General features: G+C 35.9%; 3 protein-coding genes across 11 annotated transcripts in view; 1 reads left to right on the top strand and 2 right to left on the bottom strand.

The window, feature by feature from the left end:
- Positions 1 to 516: 516 nt before the first annotated feature.
- On the bottom strand, positions 517 to 11840 carry mknk1 (MAPK interacting serine/threonine kinase 1). 3 transcript variants are annotated; one of them, XM_079393896.1, is made up of 13 exons: positions 11691 to 11840; positions 9467 to 9542; positions 9220 to 9321; positions 8916 to 9013; positions 5271 to 5350; positions 5078 to 5151; positions 4886 to 4990; positions 4744 to 4799; positions 3569 to 3664; positions 3284 to 3478; positions 3036 to 3200; positions 2084 to 2127; positions 517 to 2000 (listed from the first exon to the last, which is right to left on the bottom strand). In XM_079393896.1, the coding sequence occupies exons 1-13, from the start codon at positions 11811 to 11813 to the stop codon at positions 1811 to 1813; spliced, it is 1404 nt and encodes a 467-aa protein (XP_079250022.1). In that variant the 5' UTR covers positions 11814 to 11840; the 3' UTR covers positions 517 to 1810. The 3 variants fall into 3 exon arrangements, with proteins under 3 accessions (XP_079250022.1, XP_079250023.1, XP_079250024.1); XM_079393897.1 differs by lacking the exon at positions 11691 to 11840 and adding an exon at positions 10381 to 10722; XM_079393898.1 differs by lacking the exon at positions 11691 to 11840 and adding an exon at positions 10375 to 10722.
- Positions 10217 to 26623, top strand: part of elovl1b (ELOVL fatty acid elongase 1b) — a 63004-nt gene continuing 46597 nt past the window's right edge. The window contains exons 1-2 of one of the 4 annotated variants that reach the window (XM_079393902.1): positions 10217 to 10636; positions 21378 to 21455. The gene's annotated coding sequence lies outside the window, so the exon portion shown is untranslated. Of the gene's footprint in view, positions 10637 to 20945; positions 21092 to 21377; positions 21456 to 26623 lie in introns of those variants that run through there. The other 3 variants (XM_079393900.1, XM_079393903.1, XM_079393901.1) reach the window with 3 other exon arrangements.
- mob3c (MOB kinase activator 3C) lies at positions 12317 to 18773 on the bottom strand. 4 transcript variants are annotated; one of them, XM_079393244.1, is made up of 5 exons: positions 18464 to 18770; positions 18065 to 18123; positions 16454 to 16982; positions 14968 to 15170; positions 12317 to 12921 (listed from the first exon to the last, which is right to left on the bottom strand). In XM_079393244.1, the coding sequence occupies exons 3-5, from the start codon at positions 16869 to 16871 to the stop codon at positions 12892 to 12894; spliced, it is 651 nt and encodes a 216-aa protein (XP_079249370.1). In that variant the 5' UTR covers positions 16872 to 16982; positions 18065 to 18123; positions 18464 to 18770; the 3' UTR covers positions 12317 to 12891. The 4 variants fall into 4 exon arrangements, with proteins under 4 accessions (XP_079249370.1, XP_079249371.1, XP_079249368.1 ...); XM_079393245.1 differs by lacking the exon at positions 18065 to 18123 and having other exon boundaries at positions 18464 to 18773; XM_079393242.1 differs by lacking the exon at positions 12317 to 12921 and having other exon boundaries at positions 14771 to 15170; positions 18464 to 18760.

The following is a 26623-nucleotide window of genomic DNA, read 5'->3' on the forward strand; positions in this document are numbered from 1 at the left end:
GGCTCCTCTGAGCGCTTCACGCCGGAGTCATTCCACTCATCACCGGCGGGAGGCGCTCTCGAGATCCGCTTCATCAGAAGATACACGAATCCCGTTTCTGTGTTAACCTTCAACGCTTTCAGGTTCGGCTAAAACATTACAACTTACACGATGCACAATATCTGCTCAAACACGGCTAGTAGAATATAAATGCACTTGGAAACAATCGATAACCTCCAGTTATCCTCGTGACACTCATATCGAAGGACACAAGTCCTGTCTGCTCACAGTGCTCAGTCTCAGGAATAAAAACACTTTCTTTTCAGTGCAAGAAAGCCTTGAGGAAAGGTTTAAAGATAGACAATTTATTTCCTGTGCTTTTCTTTATAAGTGTGTTCATAGGCGCTCATACTATGGCTGATCATGTTCATTCACGCCTTGTACACGAGGATATCATAATCTTTAAATTTCTGTTGTTATCCACAACAACAAGCCACAATATTGCTGTATAAAGTGCATTGAATAAAGACTCAAGTATAAGTGTAAACTACTTTATTTCTCAAAATTGGAAAACCAAATTAACACCCCTGACCTATGATCTGTCCCAGGGTTAAATGGCCTTTCCATAGACAGCATTTCTGCAAAGAGCATTCGATACTTCATTAGAGTATCACACAAGCACTGAATACTGAGAACATTGATGTGAGGTAGTGCCCTCTAGTGCCATCCCTGGTACATTAAATGTTTCCCAACACTCATAAATGTACATAACACATGGACAACCACTAAATTCTTACCATTTCATCTTACCTCTAATAGCATTATAAACAACAAATAATAGGAAAAAATAACCGTGCATGTTTTATAATTTGAAAGGCAAGTGAGAGGTAATTTAGTTATTTTGCACATTAGGAGCTCTGCCCCCCAAAATGGCACAATTTACACTAAATACAAACAAAAAAACGTGTAACTGAATCGGCTGCAGGACAGACTCATCACCCTGATGCATAGAAAAATAGCTCACTTTTACAACAAAATAAAATTCAATACTCTAAAAGACATTAAACCATGAAAAAATATACATAAAATGAAAAAAATATAATCTGAAATCTGAAAAGACAAAAATACGTACTGTGCAATATTTACTAACGATCTGAGCTGAAAGTATCTGGTTAAATGTATATAATACCTCATCAGCACCCTCATTAAAGCTGCAATAGCTCTTAAATGCATTTCCACTTAAAACACATGGCAGCATGGCTTTACATAGCTCAAAAAAACAAAACATTACTCGCTCAACAATAACTATAACTAGACTACAGCTAGACCTTATATAAAACAAACAAAAGAAAATTAACAAAGCAAGATGTCCAGTTCTTTACAGTAACTAAAGTAGTTTTTAAAATGTTAAAATTGTTTTGTTAAGTATAAAAATGCTAATGTAAATTAAAAGCCTCACTGATGTGGCAACATTAATATCAACATCTGTAGATTCTCTCAGAGCTGAGCACCTTTTTTATATCAGACTGCCAGCCATAAATATTTGGTAATAAATATTTTTTTAAAAAGTACAATTTCTGATGCTTAAAATACACAAAACTCACATTACACAGAGTAAAGGACCTGTAAATAAATTAGAACTGTATGGATGTTTTTGGTTTGTATAAGGTAACTCTGTGCTACAAGTTGGTAGCACTGAGCCTGTGATGCATATACATGTGTGTTTGCTCAAGAACCCATTCAGTTCACCAGAGAATGTATGCATATGAAGGCTTATAACACACTATGGTGTGCACGAGTATAACCGGAGCACCTGTGAGGTGGGCAGGTGTCAGGTATTGGTGCGTAGTGCTTGAGACTGTGCTCGGCGACGGGCTAATCTAGAGTTAGATGGAGGAGAGAGCCTCATGGAGCAGACCACGGCACCGAAGTCCTCCTGCTCTTCCTCCTTCTGAGACAGCTGTCGATTGAATGCGATGGCTTCAGCGGCAAACTGTGTCAGGTCTTTAGTGCTGCAGTTTCTGTGGGTTCAACCAGAGAGACGGTAAGAAACATTATAGAGACTGGAAAATATACTTAATCTACAGTATCAAAAATCAAATACCTTTGTAGAACACGAGGGGTTTGAAGAACTCTTTCAGGCGCATTCTGAAAATTTAAACGAGTAAATAAAAATGTAATAAAAGTAAAAATATACATAATAAATTACGGGGGTTTTTTTATGTTTTTTTTTTAAAAAGGGAGCATTTTTTTTACCCAAAAAAGAAAAGACTGCATAAAAAAACAGTAAAAACAGTAATATTGTTACATTATTACAATTTACTTTACTTACTTATAATCATTTAGCGGACGCTTTTATCCAAAGCGACTTACAAATAAGAAAAAGCAACTAAAACTAAAAGTTAACACTCTGTAAATACTCTATACACACACATTTAAGAAAATACATAAATTAAATAAAATTGACAAATGCATACAACAACAATTCAATAGTAAACATATAAATGAAAAAAATTAAAATTAAAAATAAAAAGCGATACTTATGTCCTTTGCCGGTGTCCCAGCCCGATGGTCTTTACACTCTTTACTTTTAGTCATTTAGCAGACAATTTAAAATGTTTTCTTTTTTAATATATTTTTTAAAAATAATTTATTCCTGTGATGCAATGCAAATTGTTCTGCTTCTGATATGCTGCTTAAGAAACAATTATTATTTTAATAATATTATTAAAAAATAATAATTAAAATCGTGGAAATTAAGATTCTATAATGAATAAAAAGTTCAAAAGAAAAGCACTTATTTAAAATTTTGTAACAAAGTAAGTCACTTTGCGGTCACTTTTGGATAATTTAATGAGTCCTTGTTGAATAAAAGTAACCATTTGTTACACACAAAAAAAAATGACTGACCCCAAACTTTTTAAGGTTTGTGTACTTTAGTCTATACATAGTATGCAACAAGTAAAATTACTAACTAACACTAACACTTTTTATTATCAGTTATCATCTCATAATGGCTGAAATCAGAAAGTCTTCAAGAAAATTAGAGGACTTACTCCTTGCACCCAGGGATGCTTCAGGACCTGGGCAGCACTCAGCCGTAGAGTGGCATCTCGCACCAGCAGCCGCGAGATCAGATCTTTGGCATGGGCTGATATCTGAGCCCAAACTCCATCCCTAAATTCATACTTCCCTTCCTGAATCCTCTCAAACAGGTTGTTCTGAACAGGAGAGGACAACACTGCCAAGTTGTCTTCGTGGATGAAGTGAATTCTCTACATTTTTGAATTAGCGTGTGCTTTACCTGGCAGGCACGACACGTCTCTCCTCGTTCCCAGCCGCAGTTGGTGCCGCAGTGGCCGGTGAAGGGAGGACTCCCGCTGAGCAGGATGTAGAGAATCACTCCAAGGCTCCAGAGGTCACAGCGCTTATCATAGAACGAAGCCTCATCCGTAAAGACCTCGACCACCTCAGGAGCCATGTACTCTGCTGAGCCACACTAGAGGATAAAACACGTCCCTCAAAACATGCTACTCCACAATTTTACAGTTCTAGGATGCCAAAAGCACAAATGTGAGGATGCGGTTACCGGTGTGGTGAGCTCAGGGGTAGTTATTGGGGTACAGGCACTGTTTAGCTTTACTCCACTTCCCAGATCAAAATCACAGATTTTCACAGGAGAAACCTGAGTAAAAGCAAAAAACTCATTACAATTAAGACTGGCTATAAACATACAGTGCATACACTACTAGAGGTGGCTGATATATCGGTAGACATGGTTAAACGGTAGAAATTTCTCAACCGGTTTTGGACGCGGTTACACGCTCACGTGACATCGCTGTGCTACATGGTCACGAAAGCGTATCGTTTGTATGTGTTTTTAAGCACTGCAGTTTAAAAACAAGTGATTTGTGAAATGCAATCTGCAGTGAAAGAGAACTCATTTCGCTATATGTGTGTGCTGTCAGAGAGGCGAGCACACGCAAGACGGTGCTCATAGAGCATGGGAGTATTGAAATGAGTTCATTTTGCCGCTTTATAGGCCTTGAACAGTTCAGTACACACACTTGTATGTGTCAAAATGCCCGTCTTTGCAAATATCCTTGTAAACACAGTAATTTAAGTCTTGAAAGCAAACTGCTGAGAACGAAAACACATGAGTAACAGTATATTAGATCTGGCAGCTCTTAAAGTGACAGCAGTCTAATATTCCTGCTGTCTGTCATGTTAAAACAAAAAAAGAGAGAAAATCCCTCATTGCTCGCGACTAAAACACTTTTGTAACTTTAATAAGAAGAAATATATATTAATTTACACAGTGAATAATATTCAGTGTTTTTTTTTTTACATTTGATTGTGATGTATATTAAATTTTATACAGTGTATAACATTTCTTATTTTTATTTGTTCTACTGTAGTTTTTTTGTCCTATTGCTTGCAGTTAGTTTCTTATTCTTATTTAATCGCTGACTATTTACTTGTCTTCAGCGAGCTTGAGTTTTTTTTTTAAATTTAGGCTAGTATTTGTTTGTTGTTTTTGTGATATTGACACTGGTAACAAGAACTATGAAATATCTATGGTATCAAAAGTTTTTATATCATAAAGACCTTATTTAAAGCTAAAATAACTATATTGTGATATATATTGTTACCGTGAAATAAAATGATTCATATTGTGATATAAGATTTCGGTCATATCGCCCATTCCTTTACACTACTGTTCAAAGGTTTGGCCTCTGTAGCCAGACAAACTACACGTGTTACCTTATCAGTATATTCACACAGGATATTTTCAGGCTTAAGGTCCCGGTGAGCAATTCCTATGGAAAGAGTGAGACGAGTCTGAGTAAACACACTCGCAATGAGTCATGGTCACTGGGCCAAAGAGTAAAAGTATAGTATTTACCTTTGTTGTGCAGAAAGTCCAGTGCATGTGCTATATCCCTGACTACATGACTTGCCTCTCTCTCATCAAAGTACTTTCGACTCTGGATGTGTGTTAAAATGGAACCTTAGATGTAAAGAGAAACCCATTCAGAAACAAATAACTGAGAATGAGAATACATCTGTATTTTACCTCTATACAACTGTACAGTACCTCCAAGCAACTTCTCAAACACCAGATAAAAACAGCAGTCATCTTCAAAAAACTGAATGAGCTCCAGAATGTTCCTATAGAGAAACACACAATGCACGCAATTGAGCAGTTATGTATAATACTAACTACAATCAATTACAGTAAATTCTGGAATTAAGTTAAGTATAATGAGTATTGTGGAATAGGATCATACTTATTTCCTTGACACTGGTAAAGCGTCTCCACCTCTCTGAAAACTCTACTCCGACTATGACCAGCATTCTTCTCAATTATCTGAGAAATGTAACCACACATTACACACAAAGTAATTTGTTTGTTTGACAAATAACTACTCCGATATTTTTCAAAATATTTACCATTTTAGTATTATTATCATATGGAAATATATAAGGTTTCTGCAGGTATTATGAAGATAAATTTACACCTATTTAAAGATCTTTTTAACGCCAAGTAAAGAAAATTTAGGCAACACAATTGTATTAAAGATTAAAATACAACTTCCAACCAATCTCCATCACTTTTTAGTTAATTTTACACACACACACACAAAAAAGCTTATGGTTTGAATAGGTGTCATTAGAATATAGAAATAGCTTTTAATGTACCTTCTGATCACAACAACTGATGCTCCTAATCTGTATTTTTGTCTTGTTTTCCATAGCAAATGTCTAAAAATTCTTAAATTGAGAAAGATTTACTTAAGTAATTTCACCGTTTTCAGTGAAATTGATAAGAATGAAGTGAGTTTCTGATTTAAAAAAAAAAAGAACAAATATCTGCCAACTTAATTACAAGGGAAAGAAGGTTTTATTCCCCATTGATAGATATTCGCTCTTATTTTAAACATGAACTCACTTAATTTAGTTTAATTTCTCAGAACACAAGACTTAATTTCTTCATTCTGCATGTCAAGCAATCTTGATGTAAGGATATTTGTATTAGAAAACAATACAAAATACTGAGGAAAATGGCCCCTTTTGCAGTGCATGCAACATTTAATGCCATGACTTCTGGATTTTAGGACTTTCTGATCTGATTTAAGTAGGGATGCACCGATATGAAAATTTTGCCCGATACCGATAAAACTAAATCCAAATTTGTATATAATTTTTGAGAGCCTGATTACAAAATAAGTCTCACCATTAAAAGCTTCAACATAAATCAAACACGAAGCAGCCTTATAAATAAATAAAACAATGCTTAAATAATGCAAACAAGTCACTGGATAACATTACTTAACGTTACATATAAAAATAAATCAAAAATCATGTGCCATGGATAAACTAAACGGAATAGCCTCCGCACCTACATTTAAATTATTTAAATTAAACCATACTGTTGATGAAAATAATAAGATAAAAATAAAAGTGGTGGTTATTATTATTAATATATCAATGATTTAGAAAAAGAAGTATCTTAAATTAATACCACTGTTTCAAATAGCAGCATGCAGTTTTAGCTGCGTGTGCTGCTGGAGAACTGAATGAACACCGGTAAACTGAAGCGCTTATTATTTATACAACATAAACATAATATTATAACTAGGGATGAATTGATCCGATACTCAGGATCGGTATCGGCTCCGATAAGGTCATTTTCTGCGGATCGGGTATCGGTCAGACGAGACCGATCCAAATCCGATATTGTGCGTATACTATTCTGTGTTATTGTTGAGCCCCACGAAAGGCACAAAAACATTATAAAGCACCATAAAGTTTTTGTGCACTATATTTCAAGTGTTCTGAAGCTGTTCCATAGTTTAATCAGGTACAGATGAATATTTAAGTCTTTAAATTCAAGTTCAGGTAAACTCTTCTTTGCGCTGCGGCTGTCTGTCATCCTCCATTCAGCAATCTTACGCACAGATTTAATACACTACGCATCAATATCTCTTCCCTTTGTACTTTGAACGTTTCTATGCGGACTCAGAGGGCTGCGCGCTTTGACTCCGTGTCGCTTCAAGCGCATCATTCTTCGCACGGATGCGCATAAGCGCATTTTATAGTCCCAATCATATAGTTATTAATGTTGTGCGCTGCTGTTTGAGCTGCATGCGCTGTGCTAAAGATGATCACTGAAGTGCTCTATCAACGCTCTATTAGCTTAACCAAACTAATTCTATAGGCTTGTGAGATAAATCAGATAATATATGCATAAAATAAACACAATATTACAACCTACAATTGCACAAAAGGCTGCAAATGCACAAGCAAACTTAACTGTGCTAGTCATGTGTAGCTCCATTACGGATGCACTCTTCCCATAACAATGTGCTAAAACACGGGCGCACAAAGAGTCCATTAATAATTTAACAGTAATGTTTTGATTATAATATGACAGACTTGCCCTGCATTTTCCTTTTCGAAGTGATTCCAATAATATTTCAAGCAATTAAAAACCATCATGGTGAACAGTAGTGCTGTGTTTCACCACCAAAGTCACAATACGCATCACGATACGGGACTGCACTGAATTTCACCTCAGAAGAATTTAGTAAAACAGCTGTTTATTAAACACTGCATACTATAGGGACATTGCTAACTATAGGCAGAGCAGGCAGTTGACCTCTGCATTATGAAGGGCCTCCATAACTGTACCACAGTACAATATAAGTAATGGTATATATTTCATGTTTACATTGGGCACTCCCCACCAGGTAAAATATTCTGATTGTTTGCATCTTGTTTTTAAGCCTATAGATAACAATGTACTCGTTCTAGTATATTTATATTGTAATGTACACATATTAATATATAAAAAAATCATCTTAACATTGCTGGTAGGTTATCATTGCACAATTTAGCACACTCTCTACATTTAGAATATAAAAATAAAAATGAGAAGGGTTCTAAACTAATGCGCTGTCTTCACTGTATCTAACGCACACACACACTCAGTCACACACACAGATCACGTTGCGGCCGCACATAGACATTCAGCAACAAAATGTTTAGCGCTGCCCCGCAATTTTATCTATAAAATTAGCTTAATCGCTCAATAGCTACATTATCTTTCTCAACAAGGAGCTGGTAACATCATTGTTTCTAAAGGGATTGAAGCCACAGCTTCACTGTTACGGTGGTAATTCATACATACACAGCATCTCTCTCTCTTTCTCTCTCGCTCTCTCTCTCCCTCATAAATTAACACTTGATGAATGACACTTTTCTGAGAATAGAATATTGAAGTGGAGATCGCTAAACTGCAAGCTAGCCGGTGTTTTTAGAAAGCAAACGCGTTTATAAACAGTGGAGAGAGCGCACATACATATGGTTGCCAGGTTGACAATAAGTATCACACTTAGCAGATATTTCCGTATTGCGCAAATGGGAAGCTCCGTTTCGGGGATTACGTCTCTTTATATCAAGCAACCCAGTAGTGTTCCTCTGCGGCCAGATTAAACATTGTTGTTAAATATTTTAAACTGTGTTCTTGTATTCAAATTTAGTGCGGTCCACTGCTGCACACGTGCCACAATATCGATGCAGGGCCAGCTGTATCGATACTCGTATCGTCAAATCTCTGTGACGATACATCGTCATATCGATGTATCGAATACAGCACTAGTGAACAGTGCACATCTGAAGTGCCTCTGTAGGAAATTATGCATTATTTAGTGGCTTTAATATATCGGCAAAAATTTCTTATCGGTTCGATAATGATAACAGACAAATTTACATTTATCGGCCGATACCGATATGGTGGCCGATATATCGTGCATCCCTAGATTTAAGGCTTTAATTTGTGGAAGGGCAAATTAAAACTTTAAAACCTTTTTAATACCCACAGAAACCATGTAATTGTAACTACAAAATGATGGGGGAAAAAATCATCTCACCTTGACAGCATACTCATTACCGTCCTGTAAACTTACACAGCCCTGGACTTTAGCATAAGCTCCTTGACCCAGCAGCTCGTCTGTCAGCTTGTACAGATCTACAAAACACACACACACTTGTGAGTTGACTCACCTTACCCCGGAAATGAGGAAATGGGAAATGTTGCAATCACACATTTTGAAAGATCTGATGATGCACGATACAGACTATACAGACTGCATGCAAAGGATAAACCATAGAACAAAAAGTTGCACATTATGAGGATTAATAAGAGTTTTTGTAAAGTTCAAGATGGTTTAGTACCACTAAATTTGCCAGTGAAACTGTCCGCGGCCCGAGTTCTGCGTTTCTTCTTCCGCCGTGTAACCGGGTCTGTGATGGTGATTGGTTGACTGCTCTCCATTCCTAATCCCAAAATAAAAAAAAAAACGTAAAACCACCAGATGTTACATCACAGATTCTTAGGTATTCTGTCAGAATTTAGTTATTTTGAAATGACTGGATGACTTGAAGGATGTGTTTTTAAATGTTTCGTCACAAGCAGCTGTACCTGCGGGGCTGTTGGGGGCATGAGAGCTCAGTCCACGGCTCTCCACCTGGCCAGATGCCAGAGCGCTACTGGTTATCTGAGAGAAAGAGAGAGAAATTACATTCAAAACAAAGTGTTGTGTTATCAGAACACAACAGCAATGTGCCTTTACTTCTAGAGGCACATAGAGTGCAATAGTTGGGTGGCAGAAATAAAAATCCCATTAATTTTTCTCTATAGGGGAGCTGATTTTGAATGATAACGTTTTGTAAACCTGTATACAAGGTTGTTAATTGATGGTATGCTTTACGCATCAGTTCGCATTATTTTTTAAGTAATTGTGCTTTTTTGTCTGATTTTCAAACACTTTTTCCTTCAAATCAATGTTTATGTTGTGATTCATTTAGTTTTGGTTCTTGGTATAAAGACGTTTTTAATATGGCTATGTGAAAATGACTGGGAAAATACTTCCAGAACCAAGGCTGCTAGGAAAAAAAAGATTATTTGCAATATGCAAAGCATCAAGCATAAACACAAAAGGTAATGAAATGGAGTAAACAAGAGCCAGGCGGTCACTGACATTGACAGATATGACCTTTATGTGCTTTATATGCTTCCCCATAAAAGTTTAAAGACTAAATGATCATATTTCCATCATATAAAAGTTGTGCAAGACTAAATTATCATCATATATTAAGTTAGCAGTTCACTATCAATGTCCTGTAGACATCAGCTTCTATCAGAGAAAGAGCTGTAAAACTTGCACTGTCCACTTATCAGATTTCTCACTGAACAAGGCTCACGTGACTAATGTGTGCACACTCATCTACCATGAAATGCCTATATTACACAGTCAGCTCTGTTTTACCCGCAGTTTGAGACTCACAAACAAGTCAAAAGCTCGTTTTAAGTTAAATCGTGATACATGCCAGTACCCGTCGTGAACAGAGGAGCCCCTGAAGAAGAACCAGACGCGATCGCCGAAGGGGGAGCTCGTGACCGGCGTGACAGCTGGTTTCCTTCAAAGTAGCTCGAGTGAAATCATGTTAGAGCTATTTAACGACTTCGTTTCCGCATTCAGAAGCGATATCACTGTCGTGACGTGTTTGGTCAAGTTCTGGCTGCTGAGAGGAAAATCCAGCACACTCAACAGGATATATTACCGTTTTACATGATCACGGAGAAATTAAGGTGGGTTAAATGTTGTTATAATATCAATATAAACCGTAGTATAACAGATATCCCCATTCGTTAATAAATAATAACAGTTTTTGGGTAATATAGGCGGGAATATTGGATTAATGGAAAAATTTCCATATTTAAAGCAACAGTGAAAGATAAGGAACAATTCATCCAAAAATTATAAAATTCCATTGTTGTTGTTTTTTCTCTCTCTTATGCATTAAAGCAGGGTTTCCCAAAGTGGGGTTCTTCAGTTGGTACAGGGTGTGCTTATGAGTGTAACGTTATCCCATTTGCGAATTAATAATAATAATAAATTGCAAATAAATGGTACAGGTTTATATAGTAAATCTTAAATGTATCAAAATAATTCTCTTTTTGGAAAACCCTGTATTTAAACAATTATTGTGAAAAAATGTTAATTTTCTGAGTGTAATAATAACAATAACTATATAAATATTTCTGAAATTTAAAACTGAATGATAAAAATAAATGTTTTTCAAATTAAACATACAAATGTGCCATTAAATTATTCAGAGGGGTACTTTGAGTAAATAATTTCGTCAAAGGCTGACGAAAAAGATTGAAAACCCCTGCATTAAAGGATATGCTATTATTATGCAGAATGACAACCACGGTCGCGTTCACTGCACAATGAAAGTCCCTCGTTTATGCTCCACGACGACTCGATTTGAGTGAACTGTCCCTTTAAGAAAAGAAGAACCGTTAAATACGAAGAAAAGCAACAAGTGTCAGAACTAAATTAATAGCAGTGTCAGCAGAATTGTGATGGCGCTAACCAAACAGATCATGCTTTTTGAGTAACTGAAAATATTCGCTTTTAAGACACGAAATAATTAACGTAACTGTGATAACTCGCGCGCTCATAATGAAGTAACGTTACAAGCGTTTGTTTTTTGGGGATCTAACGATTCATTGGCGCGACTCTTAAAGCCACATCATGACACAGATGTAAGCATCAGCGAGCTGACCTTAGTATAGCTATTTGAGCTCGTGTAACAAACCAGTTATGTACATAATTTAAAAAAAAAAAGACTCAAACCTGGAAATTGCGGCCGAATGAGTGTAGCTGTGCCGTGCCTGCGCTGAACAGCAGCAGTGAGGAGAAGGAGAAGGACCGAAACACATCAGTACTGCGCTCCTCCTGTAGGACGCTGTGGGGCATTTGCGAATCATACTATGGTGACGAGTTGGTTCATGAATATTAATTAGGTCACGTGATTGGGGGGAGCTTACGAAGCTACGTAAGCATGAGCTAATGAATATTCATATTCTAAGATAGTGCTACTGCCACGAATGTGATTCATATATTAGTATTTCGCACTTGAGAAATACCGGTTTCACACACAGACTAGGGCTTAGGAGGAATACAGGATTAAATGATTAGACTCATATAAGGAATGACACTGACTACCGTGTCCATAGTGGAGAGTCCCCATGAAGGAGTAATGCAATCGCTAGTGTCATAGTGTATATATATATATATATATATATATATTATATGGATTGAATTAGTTTATATTTTGATATTTTCTCAAATTTGTAATATTGAATACATCTTCATGTAGTTGTGCTCACAGAATGTCAGAAATTAATATTTAATTGTTATGAGAAACTTATATTTTGGATTTTCCAATCCAATTAAAAAAAAGTAGGCTAAATAAAAAAAACACTTAAAATGTTTGTATTTAAAACTTGCATGCAAAAATATATAGTCAAAAACAGCACATTTTCAGAACTAAATGTCTGAAATAGGAATAATACCGTTTACTATTCATCATCAGTCACTAGCTATTGGCAATAGTTTCTTACTGCACATGCCCTGGTTAAATAGACATACTAGCAAAGGCTTCTGCCCATGCACTCGCACAGACACAACAGAGCAAGAATGCAACCTCTTAAACTTAGCAAAAGTTTTATGCCATGTCCAGGCATGTTTTCCTCAGGAACAAATATTTTAAAAGGTTCTTTGAAGTCACGTGGTGAAATGTTCAAAAATGTATGCAGAATACTAAGCAATCGATGCATCATTTCAGAACACTGCTCCAGAATTTGAGATACAGTACATAATTAAAACATTGTCTCAAGAACATGTGTTGAATTACTGGACCCACAAGTATTTCAGTAAGAAGCACAGATGCATTGCATTTTAGCTCATTTGAGTCTCTGATCTCGCCTGATCTTAGATCAGACCTTTGGTCTGAATGTTTGACATTTGGATTCCCATCCATTCTCCACATCTTTCAGTTACAGATCTTCTCTGTCATTTCTTTCTGTGAAGACAGGAAGGACAAAGTTATCAGGACATACATCACAAGCATTTGCAATGTGCTGTCAGCATCTTGTTGTTCATAAAACCTGCTAGTTTGCTAAAGCAGAGTGCAATATGCTAATGGATAATATCATAATTTATTGTTTTATGTCTAATAACAGTAACACATTTGCAACATATACACTTTAGCTAAAATCAGTTGTCAATTCACTTTTCAGTGCTTATTACTGTTCTGTTCACACACAGTTCAGTAATTTACGGGAGTAACATCCGAATTCTTCAACCAAATGAACACCTGAAAAATTGACAACTGTATTTACAGAAATTCTACGCAGCATGTGCACAACCGAAGTGAACAATTAGTTGTTAATGATGTATTTAAATGCATATCAGTGTTTTGTCATTACTGTATGTGCTACTGTAAAGAATTTATAGTGAACGTTTTGACTCGTTGTCAGATCTTGCTAGAAAAAAACTCTTAAACTCACATCCAAACATGGATTCTTTAAACTAAGCCACATACCAAAATATAGTGACCTGCACCTGCTACTTTATTAACTCCGTAAACTGGATTGAGCCAAGCCCAAAGATGTACAGTGGCGGAAAGAGCTCAACGCGCTGCAAATAGAAAAAACACCTGCAAATTAAGAAAACAACTTCATCAATTTGACAACACACGCACTGCAAATGTTCAGAACACAACCAAATAAAGAAACGCACTGCCAATAAGATTCTTTATTTGGTTGTTTTGTGAGCATTTGCAGTGCGTTTCATTATGTGTTTGCTTTGTGAGCATTTGCACCACCTGCTGTCAAACTGATGAAGATGTTTTCTTGATTTGCTGGTGCTTTTTCTATTTGCATGTGTTTTCTGAAGTTGCAGCGCATTGATCTCTCTCAGCCACTGTAAAGATGCTTTATTAGCATTGCTTATAATAAGTGGACATGGCAACATTTCCAGAGCAAGCTCTGCAAAGTAGCCTTCCAAAACATAAACCAAATACCACGGCTGTTTTGTTAGTGGTTTAGTTAAAACCGCTGAACATAATGAGTCTTTAGCTCAACTGAGCTGTCGTGTTTTGTTTATGTTGGAAGGCTGCTTTGCAGAGCAGGGGCCTGTTTCATAAAACAAGTTTACCAAATAAGCCAGGCTTATTTCAGTTAGTCTGACTTATTTTTAAATCAATTGACTATAAGTCAGACTAACTGAAATAAAATAAAAAGTCGTGACGTATTGTCAAGTATGGTGACCCATACTCGAAATTGGTGCTCTGCGTTTAACCCATCCAAGTGCACACACACAGCAGTGAATAGTGAACAAATGCACACACACACACACCGTGAACACACACCCGGATTGGTGGGCAGCCATGCTGCAGCGCCCGGGGAGCAGTTGGGGGTTTGGTGCCTTGCTCAAGGGCACCTCAGTCGTGGTATTGAGGGTGGAGAGAGCGCTGGCCTCCCCCACCTACAATTCCTGCCGGCCGGGGGCTCGAACTCACAACCTTTCGATTACGAGTCCGACTCTCTAACCATTAGGCCACGACTTCCCCCTAGGAAACCTGGCTTGTTTGGTAAACTTGTTTTATGAAACAGGCCCCAGGTTGCCATGTCTACTCATTATAAGCAATGCTTATTAAGTGTTTTAGGCCTTGTTGTTTGGGCTCGGCTAATTTTTTAGAGATAACAATGTAGGCAGGTGTAGGTCATGATATTTTGGTATGTGGCTTATTTCCAAGATAACACATTTAGATCTTGCCTTCTTTATAGTAATATCTGGCAACACAGAGTCGATATGTTCCTCCTTCCCTGTGATTTCTTGCACAACTCTGATATGCGTTTAACTACTAGTTCGATTCAGTTCTGTACACACTGCATAGAATTTCTGTAAATGCGGTTGCCACTACCTGAATTTTTCTGGAGTCCAATTTTTTAAACCGTCCACGTACAGAATAGTATTAAGCGCTAAAAGGTGAAAAGCTGAAGTGAAAACTGAAGTTAGCTGCAGTGTGTATGTGGTCACAGTAATGAAAGCACAGCGCTCTCACAAGCGGCTCTAGCTCCGAGTGGTCGATGAGGCTGAACTCAGAGATGAAATAGTAGTAGTGTTTGTAGCAGGTGTTGATGTGGGCTTCAGCTCCCATACTACAGATCATGTCAAAGTGATGGATGTACACGTGTACAAACACCCGAAACAAGCGGCTCAGTATCTTCTTGCACACCTGCTGAAAGTTCTTTGGAAAAGGGACTCCTAAAAACAGAAGAAAACCAGCATCACACTCAAATCACATCACATTCACGATGCTGTATGATTTTCTTCCATGAGAAAATTCAAATGCTATTTTAGGAGAAAAAGCATACAGAGTATGTCTCGAGGGTTTTCAGCCAATAGTTCAGTCTGTGGAATTATGAATTGTTGGCAGTCCTTATAAGTATAGCTTTTTTAAACTCTATCCAGTAATATTTTTTCAGACAGAAGTATGTGTCTGGTGTTCCCTGCCCACACAAATTATACAGCAATTCCTGAGAAACGTAACTGGATCATTTCTCTTGCCAGTTACCCATTAATATTTCTACGTCTAACTGTTTTTGTCCTATTTTCATTCATATGTATATCTCTGCTCATTTATTAATATACTAAACTTTTCATAGTGATTTACTGAAAAAGCTTAAAGGTCAATGACAAATAGGATATATATATATATATATATATATATATATATATATATATATATATATATATATATATATATATTTAGGTACTTTACGTATTTTAAAAATATATAAGGTATTTTTTATTTTCATTATTAATTCATAGAAATATTATAAAATTTTATTTATTGAAAAGGATAAATGATCTGATATATAAATGTAACTAATATTAACCTTAAAAAGCTAAACGAAATAATAATAGTAATAATAATTTGTTACTTGAAGTTAAATAAATGTTTACAGAAATAAAAAAAGGTCCTATTTCAGGTAGTTGCCAATGCAACATTTCTTATTTTAATTTAGTTTAACATGAGGTACTAAAACAGCTAAAACTAAAACTGAAACAAAAATGAATACAATCTAAATAGACATAAATTAGACACACATATATATATATATATATATATATATATTTTTACTAATAAAAATGATAAAACTAAAACTAAAATGAAAAATATAAAAATAAAAACCGATTAAAAATATTAATAAAAACTATAATTTATCACTGTTCTTGACCTTGACACAGTCAGCAGGTGTCGGCCAATTTCCTGTTTTATTTTTGCATGTTTTTCTGCACTACATGACTTGAAGGTTTTTCAAATATTAATAAGCAGTGAAGCAGTTTTGTTAAAATATTTTTTCTAAGAAATAACAATAAAACGTTTTTTTTTTTTTTTTAAGAGTTTCCTCTTTTTAATAAAGCATGTTTCTTTATTATCATATTGAAACTGTTATCCCACACTGACATAATTTTAACATTTAAATGTAAATGAGCCTTATCACAGTGATTTGGTTTGGTACAGTTAAAATGACGTCACGCACCTACTCGTGTAGGAAAGATGTCCTCATTGTTGATGAGGGACTCGATCCAGTTCATCAGAAGGTTCATGTATATAAGAGCAGGTAGTTTGGTGGGCTTCTTGTATTGATCCCCATCCTGCCACCTGTATTCATAACGTGGCCCTCCAGACATGATGGGACAGCTCTTCTCAGTGCAGCATTCGCTCACTGTGCCGTAGATGAGGTTGATACGATTGAAGAAATCCACCACATGCACAGCTATCCAGTCATTAATGTTCTCCCCGTCCGGCAGCTGCACCACTTTCCTCAGGTCCAGGCCTGATTTCAGAGATGCCTGGGCTCTTTTGTACAACTCAAAGCGCTGGGTTCCAGGTTCAAATCGCTTTCGAGGCCGAAATGTTTTGTCTTTGCTGAAAACCTGACCCAAGCACAGAGCCATTGCTGAACTGAGCAGGGTGACAGAGTCGTCAGATCCAATCAGGATCTGGAAGATTGTGATTTTTCACTCGTATGATTCCCAGGGCCCTCGTCACATCCAATAGGGGACTTTCTAGAGAGCAGAAAAATATATAAATGTATATTTGAATATATAATAATAAGTTTAAAAAAATAAAAGTATACTTATAAAATATACTGATATTACACAAACATTATTGGGTTTATGCAACTGGGAAAGTGCAGTGGATAACATTTATGACAATAACCATGACACATATGTGATAGATAAATAAATAGGAATAAATAGCTGTGCTGAGATCCTGACAGTTTATATAAACAGTAATATTGTGAAATATTATATTATTATTTAAAAGAACTGGTTTCTGTTTTCATATATTTTAAAATGTAATTTATTCCTGTGATGCAAGGCTGAATTTTCAAATGTAATATGGGATTAATAGCTGAAATCCTGGTCATATGAATGGTAATATTGTGAAATATTATTACTAGTTAAAAGAACTGGTTTCTGTTTTCATTTTCAAATATAATTTATTCATGTGATGCAAAGCTGAAATTTCAGCTTTTTCAAGAAACATTTCTAATTATTATCAGTGATGAAAACGTGGTTGAAACGAGGGTTTTAAGGAGTAATATTTTTTAAAGTAGAAACATTTTTTAAAGAATTATTTAATAAATAGAACAGCATTTACTTGAACTAGAGATCTTATAACATTATGAAAGTTTAACTTTTTTTTACTGTCACTTTTGATAAACTGAATGCATCCTTACTGAATAAAAGTATTAATTTCTAAAAAAAAAAAAAAATTTTTTTTAATTCTGACCACAAACGTTTGACAGACCACCACAAACAGACATTTATTCCTCTCGCTATGCATTCAGTTTCCCTTTGTCTTGTTTTATCCACATCGCCATTTTCATAACTTCCTGTGTTTGTTCGAAGTGGCTGAAATGATATATATTTTTCTGTGGATTTCAGAGCTATTGGGCCGTACACTCAAACCCTGACTCTGTTTCCATTTAACGTTCTGGCAGTGTATCTGTGTTTGAGTCCATCCTTTCTTTGTCTCTTTGATAAGTCTTGTTTTTCTTTCACTCTCTGTTTCTATCTCCTCCCACAAATGTATTCACAAAAAAGAAAACCCTGGCTACTATCAAACCATGAATTTCTCTCACCTCATAGCTCACGTTGACCGATTTTGCAGAAGGTCTGTTTCTGACACTTGTTGCTGTAACTGATAACGAATAGTATTTCACGCCATTAAAAAGCCTGCATTTCCATAATTGTTTTTATATGCAAAAGAGAAAATTTCAAATCATTTATATATATCTTCAAAACCAACATATCACCGTTTCTAACCAAACTGTTAAATATCCAGCCACTCTTTTAGGCAGACTTTACACAAACTCACTTTAGATGTTAGCCTTAAGTCAATTCATTCAACATGTGTGGAAGCAAAGAACAGAGGAGGTATTTGTCCACAACAAACACTGACGTGTCTGATCACGCTTTTTCACACAAGCTCTGACATTAACTAAAAGTAAATTACATTTTAGAAAAGTAAAAATGTAGACCTGGCTTTAGTCCTGCCGTAGACACTTGGAATGTTGTGGGAAACCTGAAAAGATCTCCTCGCTCTCCTGTTCTCTTCAAGAGGGAGCAGAGCAAATCCAAAGAGTCCCGTGAGGATCCTTTCTCGCACTCATCAGCCGGTCTTTTCCCTCCAAAACTCACTTATGAACAGGGTTTAGAGTGAAAAAGCAAGACGAAAAGTTACTTGGCTTCCCTTCCTGTGTTTGATGTCATATCCTGATCTTGTCTGCTAGGCCCCGTTGTCTGTTTTTGTGTGCCTGTGTGTGCGTGTCATGTGCGCTCAGGGGCAGTGTGAAGTTAAAAGGAAGGATTTGGTTACTGGTGGGAGGAGCAGCAGTGAGTCTGTGAAGTCCTGTCCCACATCCTCTGGCCTGCCCAGCACCACACCCCCTCCCCAAACTCCATTGTGTTTGGCCTTCAGTATGAATGGAACCTTTAGGACTGTATCCCACTATTACTATAAACTTATCACACATTTTCCTCTTTCTCAGACCATCTAAATCTTGGATAGCATTTTTTTACTAACTTTTAAAATGTATAATTCATTTATTTATTATTAAATGGCAAAAATAATATGTAATGTATTCTTAAATATATAAAAACTAATTCAATAAAAAAGAAAAATCAATTCACGTTTATTATTTAAAATATATTATGGTTATATTAAAGTTATTCATGATGATTTAAAAAAAAAAAAATTTAAACTTCAGAATTTAGATTTTTTTTTAATTCAAATTAGATTACTATTAAAATTTGATGGGTGATTATAATCTATTTTGTTTAGAAATTGTACATAGAATTGCTTTAACTTAAAACTGATAAATAAAGAAAATCTGAACACTATTAATAGCCTACTCTGAGCACAATTGTGAAGAAATGTAATTACTATTAGTAATCACTAGATGGAAATAATGTTTTAATGTTTGTGTGCTGCCTGTCTTGGCCTTGCTTGTAAAAGATTTTTATTTCCTGGTTAAATAACGGTTGAATAAAAATGAAAATGAAATAGTTTCTAAATATTGATAGTGGCACACTTTTTAAGGCAAATCTTTTATGAAGTTAAAAGCAGTAGCATATGGCGTTTAAGACCATTGGAATACCTTTCTCTCTTGAGAAATAAATATTGCACTAAAGTTAAAAACATATACATAAATAGGAAAAATAAACAAATAAAACATTTTACAAGAAAAAACTAACTTTATTTTTCTTATTAATTCAATGTGTTACTTGCCATTTCTTTGTAACTGAGTTGTTCTTTTCAGAATATGTTTGATTGGATGTGGTTAGTAGAAATTTACATAATAATGTTTTGTGTGTTTGTATAGATGATTTCTTTTAACATTTGTTTGTAAAAATGTGAAAATCAAGTACTAAACTCTAAACAATGCTGGGTTAAATACAACCCAGCGCTGGGTAAAATATGGATGAACCCAGAGATTGGGTTGTTTAGACCCAGCGGTTGGGTTACTGCACAGAAGACTGTTGGTTGAAAACAACCCAGCATGTGTTCGGTTCAATATTTACCCAGCACTGCGTTGTATTTAACCCAGCATTTTTTAGGGTGTACTGAGGCACAGAAATTAAATCCATCATCAATCAGGACATTATATAAAACTTATATTTCTAGAATGTTCTGAGTTTCTTATATAATCATAATGTTACAGAGCAAAAGATTTCTGTAGTGTTTTTTGTTGTTGTTGTTGTAATGTTTGCCACACAGGTTGAAGGTTTTTCTGTTATAATGCAAGGCATCTTAAACTGGCTGTGACATATTTGGATGATTTATTACCTGAAACCTAATGTTTCAAACCGCAAACATCTTTCATCAAATCTTTTAGCTGGGCTTTGGTCGCTGAGGGCACCTCAGTCACTAATACCTGACCTAAGCTCACATTACAGGTTATTTAGTGTGTTTTTAAAATTGACAATTTTTTTTGATTGTTTTGCAATTAACAAGTACAACACTTTATTTTTTTGTATTTTTATGTTTTTTGTAAATGCAGGGAAAAAAAGAATTGGAGAGTTTAATAAAAGAGCTACTGACTGATGTCTGTTTACAGAAGTGTGTCATCCTGCGCAACTATTTCAACTATTACCATTTCAAGCTTATCTTGTCATGTAACAATTTCCCTTTACTTAGGTGTTTGTCATTCTGGAAGTAACACAAATATGGTGTATGCCACTTATGTAATATGAATATGACAATAAAATGTCATTTTAAATACCAGTTCTGAAGAAAATGTACTTTGTGGTGTACTACCTTAGATTTAATCAAGGGGTTATATAGGAACACAATGACTGAGATATGTGAATAATGTCTTTATTTTAATTGTTTTCATTTTCATATCAGCTGCAGACATTAGCATACAGCACTCAAGAACAAGAATTCTCCAGAATTTTGTAATGTATGGCAGGCATGTAAGTGCCTGCCATACACAGCCAGTGCCTACGCGCGCTCGCGCTATCTCTCTTTCTCTTCTCTCTGTCGGAGGGCTGGGTAACTTGAGACTACAAAACACCTGAGGGGAAATGCGAAAGTACAGTTGGTTTTCGGAACTAGTGAACCCCGTGAAGAGCTCTGAGACGAGCCCTGCTTCATCATTTCACAGGTTGGTCGGTCCCAGAGGAAAGTAACATTTGTGGAGTGTTTAGATTTAGAAAATTATCCGGGTGCCGGGTTAGATAAACAATGCATCCATTCACTAGCTTTGATTCGTGTGATAACTTTTAATTTACGCGACAGCTTTAAAGAACGACCTTTCAGTTCACACGTGGTTTTACGCAGAAAAGTAACATTTTAAAGAAGTACAGCAACTTCTGTTTACTCCGCCTCTCAAAAGCTGTGATTGGTTTAATCTCGGCTCGTGATCGCGTTGTTTCCTGTCTTTTGTTCAGGTGTGTCGCAAGAAGTCGAGATCTGAAGGTGCCAGAAGCGTTTGAACGATCTCCTGATAGCACTTGAACCGTTTAGAGGTGAGTCCTAAATGATTTTGACCTCTGCCGTAGTTCCGTTCTTTAAAACGGCATTTATTGCAAAAGCATTTGCTGGAGGGGTATTCGTACAGTGACAAATTATGCAGCGTAAAATACCAGAAGTGCTGCTAATATTAACAAATAAAAAGAAATGCAAAGTTTTAATTAAAAATAAAGTGAAAAAAACGATGACGTAACAGTGCTGAGAAAGATAAATGATGATGAAAAAAACACTCTCCTTCATATTGGCAGACAATATTTTCTCACTAGGTGTCTTTTTATAGTGCATTCTGCCAAAAAAAGAAGTGTAGTCTTGATTTTGCCGTGAAATATTTACTATTCTGCAACATTCTGTAACAACAGATTTTCTTTCTTTTGAAGCACAAGATGCTCCTTGCATCATTCTGAAATCCTGCTGGAGAGCATGAACAGAATAAGAAATGAACACTAGAAAATTATGAAGTGATCATATTTTTCCCTAGATGTCAGTGTTTTTTGTACATTGTGTCAAAGGTGCGTACATGCAAGTTATAGGCAACCATGGTTTCACGTGTCTGCTTGTTTCTGTGTCATGCTGGCTCTCAGTTTTATCAGAAGCGACTTATGGTGCATTGACAGTATAGATTGTAATGTGGGAATCAAACCCCCTTACTAAACCCGTGCACTTCAAGTAGAGCTGCAGGATCAAGATCATGTGTTTAATTTGAGAGGGATGGAGTTAATACTAGTAAAACATCACGGTTTCATCTCATCTTTCAGTTCTGCTCGAGCTACTTGTGTCAAACTGATAGACGATTGTTTTATAGACAAGTTATAGTTTAAAATGATAGTTTATTATAGTTTAAGCATTAAAGCAAACACATAGAAAGCACTTTTTTATGTATATAAAATGACTTTTGTAAATTTATTTTGATGCAGATACCAAAATGGGATTCCCTTTCCGAAGCGTTTGACCGTTGATAAGTGAAGGTGACCTGTCCCTCATAATGTTATGTAAGGTTCAAATAAAAGCTTGAGAAGCTTGTTTACGGACTTGTTTATAGTACAAACTAAAGTGTTTACTACACAAAAAAAGCAGCCACGCCTTGTAACACAAATTATATTTAGTTAAGTTAGTTTAATGAATGAAGTGTTGCTCTCTATACGGCTGCATTCTCCATCGAGTCACAGATCATGTTTTAACCGAGCCTAAGAGAAGGGCTTCATCTCAGCGGTGTTGAAAGACTGTTTCACTTGCTAAGTGTTTTGCAAGTTTCCTCTTTACAGTTCTGTTAGTTTCCGCCGAAGGGATGAATGACACCTTGCCAAATATTTAAGCTAAGTAAACGCCCATTAACATTTTGCATTCTCTTTGTGGGCTGGTAGGCGCTTTGTTATTATAAGAGGAAAGATCAGTAACTCTTATATTAGTCAAGTTTCACTTGTTAGTTTATTGTTGTATGCATTTCAATGTGCAATTTAATGAACTCAAGTCATTTTCACCCGTCAAAGGTCTCTTTAGTAAGAGCCACAAGGGTTTTCTGGAACATTCAGTGTATAGAAATAGTTCAGAATATACGTTTTTAAAATTTGCTATCTATTTTAGAAATGCATGTTTTAGGTCTTATTGCAAACAGAAATTATCATTAAAATCATTTAGTCTACTTTTTGATAATCTGTTACACTTGTATGTACGTCACAATGCAGAAGAAAAGATATGTTTCTGTTTCCGTTTTAATGCAACGTTAATGTAAGATTCCCACTTCTTTTTTTTGGCATTTGCTTACGGAAGTGAGAGATGGGGAAGTTCTGGTTTGTAATAATTGTGTGAGATTTTCTAGGTAATTTTGTGTGATACAAAATCTGATTTAAATCTTGAAATAGGAAGGTTTTTAGAACTGTGCAAATTAAGGGATAGGGATAAAGGGATAGTTCACCCAAAAATGAACATTCTGTCTTGATTTACTGACCCTCACATTCTTCCGAACCTGTATGAGTTTCTTTCTTCTGCTGAACATAAAAGAAGATATTTTGGAAACTGTCTGTTATCAAATAGCTGCTGGTACCCATTGATATCCATAATATGAAAAACAAATACTGTGGCAGTCAGTGGAGACTAAAAATATTTTCTTTTGTGTTCAGCATAAGAATGAAAGTCATACAGGTTTGGAACAACAGAATTTCTATTTTTGTGTGATCTATTCCTTTAAAGTTGATGATGCAAAATAAATAAGATATATGTAAGATTCGGAACAATTTCCAGATCAAAAAGGCAAAATTGTGAAGTCTAAAAAGTCTCCAAGATGCTCTTTGAGTATTCTGAAATCATTCAGGAGAGCAGCTTTTAGACTTCATGTAGTTGACTTTGAGTTTTAGTGTGAACCAGATTGTAAAGAAATTCTAAAATGAATTATTATGCAGATATTATGATTTATAATGATTTTTGTATTATTGAATTAGAAACATGTTAAATATAAGCATTTTTTCTAGTGGTCTCAGACTTTTTGACCCCACTGTATCTGTGCTTTAACTGATTTCAAATCAGATTGCAATGTTAATATCAGTTACTCTAATGCTTTGTGGTGAAGAACTACTTAAGGGAGTAATGGGATGTTTGGTGCATGTGCCAGTGACGGTGTTTCGGTGCATGAGGTGTAAGCGCTGATGCTCTGCACTCCAAACACGTTTCTCGGCCTTGCTGAATTAAGCAATTACATTGTAGTTTAATTCCATTCATTCCTCAAACAAGGCATTCCCCTATGCTCATTCCTCGCTCATTCCTCTCATTGTACAGCACTGAGTAAGATGCATCAGAGCTCTAACCTAATGTGACAGCTCGCACGCTTTTTCAGTGTGACATCCTGTAGTCTGGTATCTGGTTTATTTCAGGGAGAGCACCTTTTAAAATATTTCTTAGTACTTTAATCATTTCTTTGAAACAAATAATGGCATACAGTGGTGAATAATGGCATACAGTGGTGTTCTTTTGTTTGTTTAAAAATTCAGTGCTTCCTTTTAATATAAGCAACCTTAAAGTGAGAGTTCACCTTAAAATTAAAATCCTGGTGAACTATCCATTTAATATTCTGGATTACATTTAGTAAAATGGTCATTTACGATATTCACTTAAAGGGATAGTTCACTCAAAAATGAAAATTCTGAACACAATTAGATTTATATCCAAATTCCAAGCTGCTCTTTTCCATACATTAAAAATGAATGGTGACCGATGCTGTTGATCAGATTTTCAGTGAATAACTTAAATTACTGGCTATTCCTCACACAAAACGTTTCATCTATTCATTGTGTCCAGAAACCATGGAATATGCTGCAGTATAATTTATTTATTTATTTGCATGTTTTGGAGTTTGACAGTCCCTGGTCCCCATTCACTTTCATTGAATTTGGAATAAAAAAACTTTGAAACCGCTTTTTTCACTTTTGGGTCAGGTTTCTGTTACCAAGGAGTTCTTGCACTGGCTGTTGAATTGAGCACCTGTTTTGATAGATTAGTTTTGGAGGCCTGACAGGGGCTATGTGTCAGACTGGTTGGGCTTTATGTTATTTTGTTGCAGTGATTAAGTATATGTGTGAAATGTTTTCTTTCATGTACCACAGAAATCGAGAAATACCTGTTTGCAAACGCTCTTGGCTATGTATGTTCATATACCACTGACCGGTTGATTTAACCTGCTTAATGCAACAATGCCTGCCGAAAGTCTTTGTTAAAATGCCACCAAACCCTTTATAGCAAGATTACACAAAACAGTTGTATCTTGGTATTATCGTTATTCCCATGGTTCCATGGTGCATTGTTATTAGAGGATGTGTTGTAAAGCCCTCAGCGAGGAACAACGGGGAGTTTGTGAAATGTGAGAGCATTTTTACCCTCTTTGTACTTTGCTGGTCTTAGTTGGATTAAAGTCACCCAGTCTGGATAGCAGTGTCTTCTGCTGGTTTAGTAAGCTAGTCTTCTAGCCTGACCTTCTACAAAAAGCCCCAAACCTCTCTGAAACTATACTTGCTGACTGATGAGTTGCATTCACTTTGTTTATTTGACCCAGGCCAGATGTTTATCTGCTGGTTTTGGTGTATGGCCCATGCACTTTGTTTAAGGGTCATGAAACCCCCGTTTTCAGCAGCGCTTCTCACCACAATTAAAAATAATACTGCAAAAATAGGTGTGGAGTGAAGGGTTAAAAGCTTTAAAGCTTCAAACAAATGCATGCACGCACATATCAAAAATATGCGCATAAGGTGCTGGAAGATGGGTTGTTGTTTTTTTCTTTTTTTTTGTTATCAACATTTTTTTATTTTTCATACATAACACAACATAAAAAAAAACAACAATATATTAAGAAAATAAAATAAAATAATAAAATAAAACAACAGACACATACTCAACATCTCAAAGTCCAGTCAAAAGGAGGGAGAAAAGGAAGGACCGAAAAAAGAAACCCATAGAAGTCACTCCTCCATACAGTCACGTATTTCAAAGAGAAAGCACTGCCAAGCATCAATGGTAGAAGGCTTGGCTCCATTGATTCGTGCTGTTGTACATTCACAAGACACTATTTGCAAGAGGCTACGGATCCAATATGTTTTCCAACACATATGCGGTGTAAACCAGTTCTGTATTATTGTCTTTTTCGCAGCTGTAAAACCAGCAAACAACATTCTCTTTTGCATCGAACTTCTACAGAGACCAGAATCATTAAGAAGACACAAACTTGGGTTAACTGACCAATCAATTTTCAGTAAGGATGATAAAACCAGGTTTACATGTGTCCATAGATTGCTAGTGATAGGACATTCCCAAAACATATGCAGAAAAGTACCCGATGACGTAGTATTACATATATGGCAGTTGAAATTTGATTGTAGTTTCATTTTGAATCTTTTGTAAGGAGTTATGTATGCTCTATGAATGACTTTGAAGTGAATAAGACGATGCGCCAGATTTTTAGATGTTAAACTGAGATTAGACCACACCCTCTCCCAGTCGACAGATAAATTAAGGTCAGATAATTCCCTATTCCAAATAGTTTTAATAGAAAGAGGTTTTATAATGCAATCAAGGATCTTATTATATATTAAGGAAGCAGATGGCCGACCAGCAGATGGTGCAATCCAGTCCCGCATAGGATGAGAGGAAACGGGAGAAGACCAAGGAACGCCATACGCTTTGA

This window comes from Barbus barbus, assembly GCF_936440315.1.
Source record: "Barbus barbus genome assembly, chromosome: 35".
NCBI lineage: Eukaryota > Metazoa > Chordata > Actinopteri > Cypriniformes > Cyprinidae > Barbus > Barbus barbus.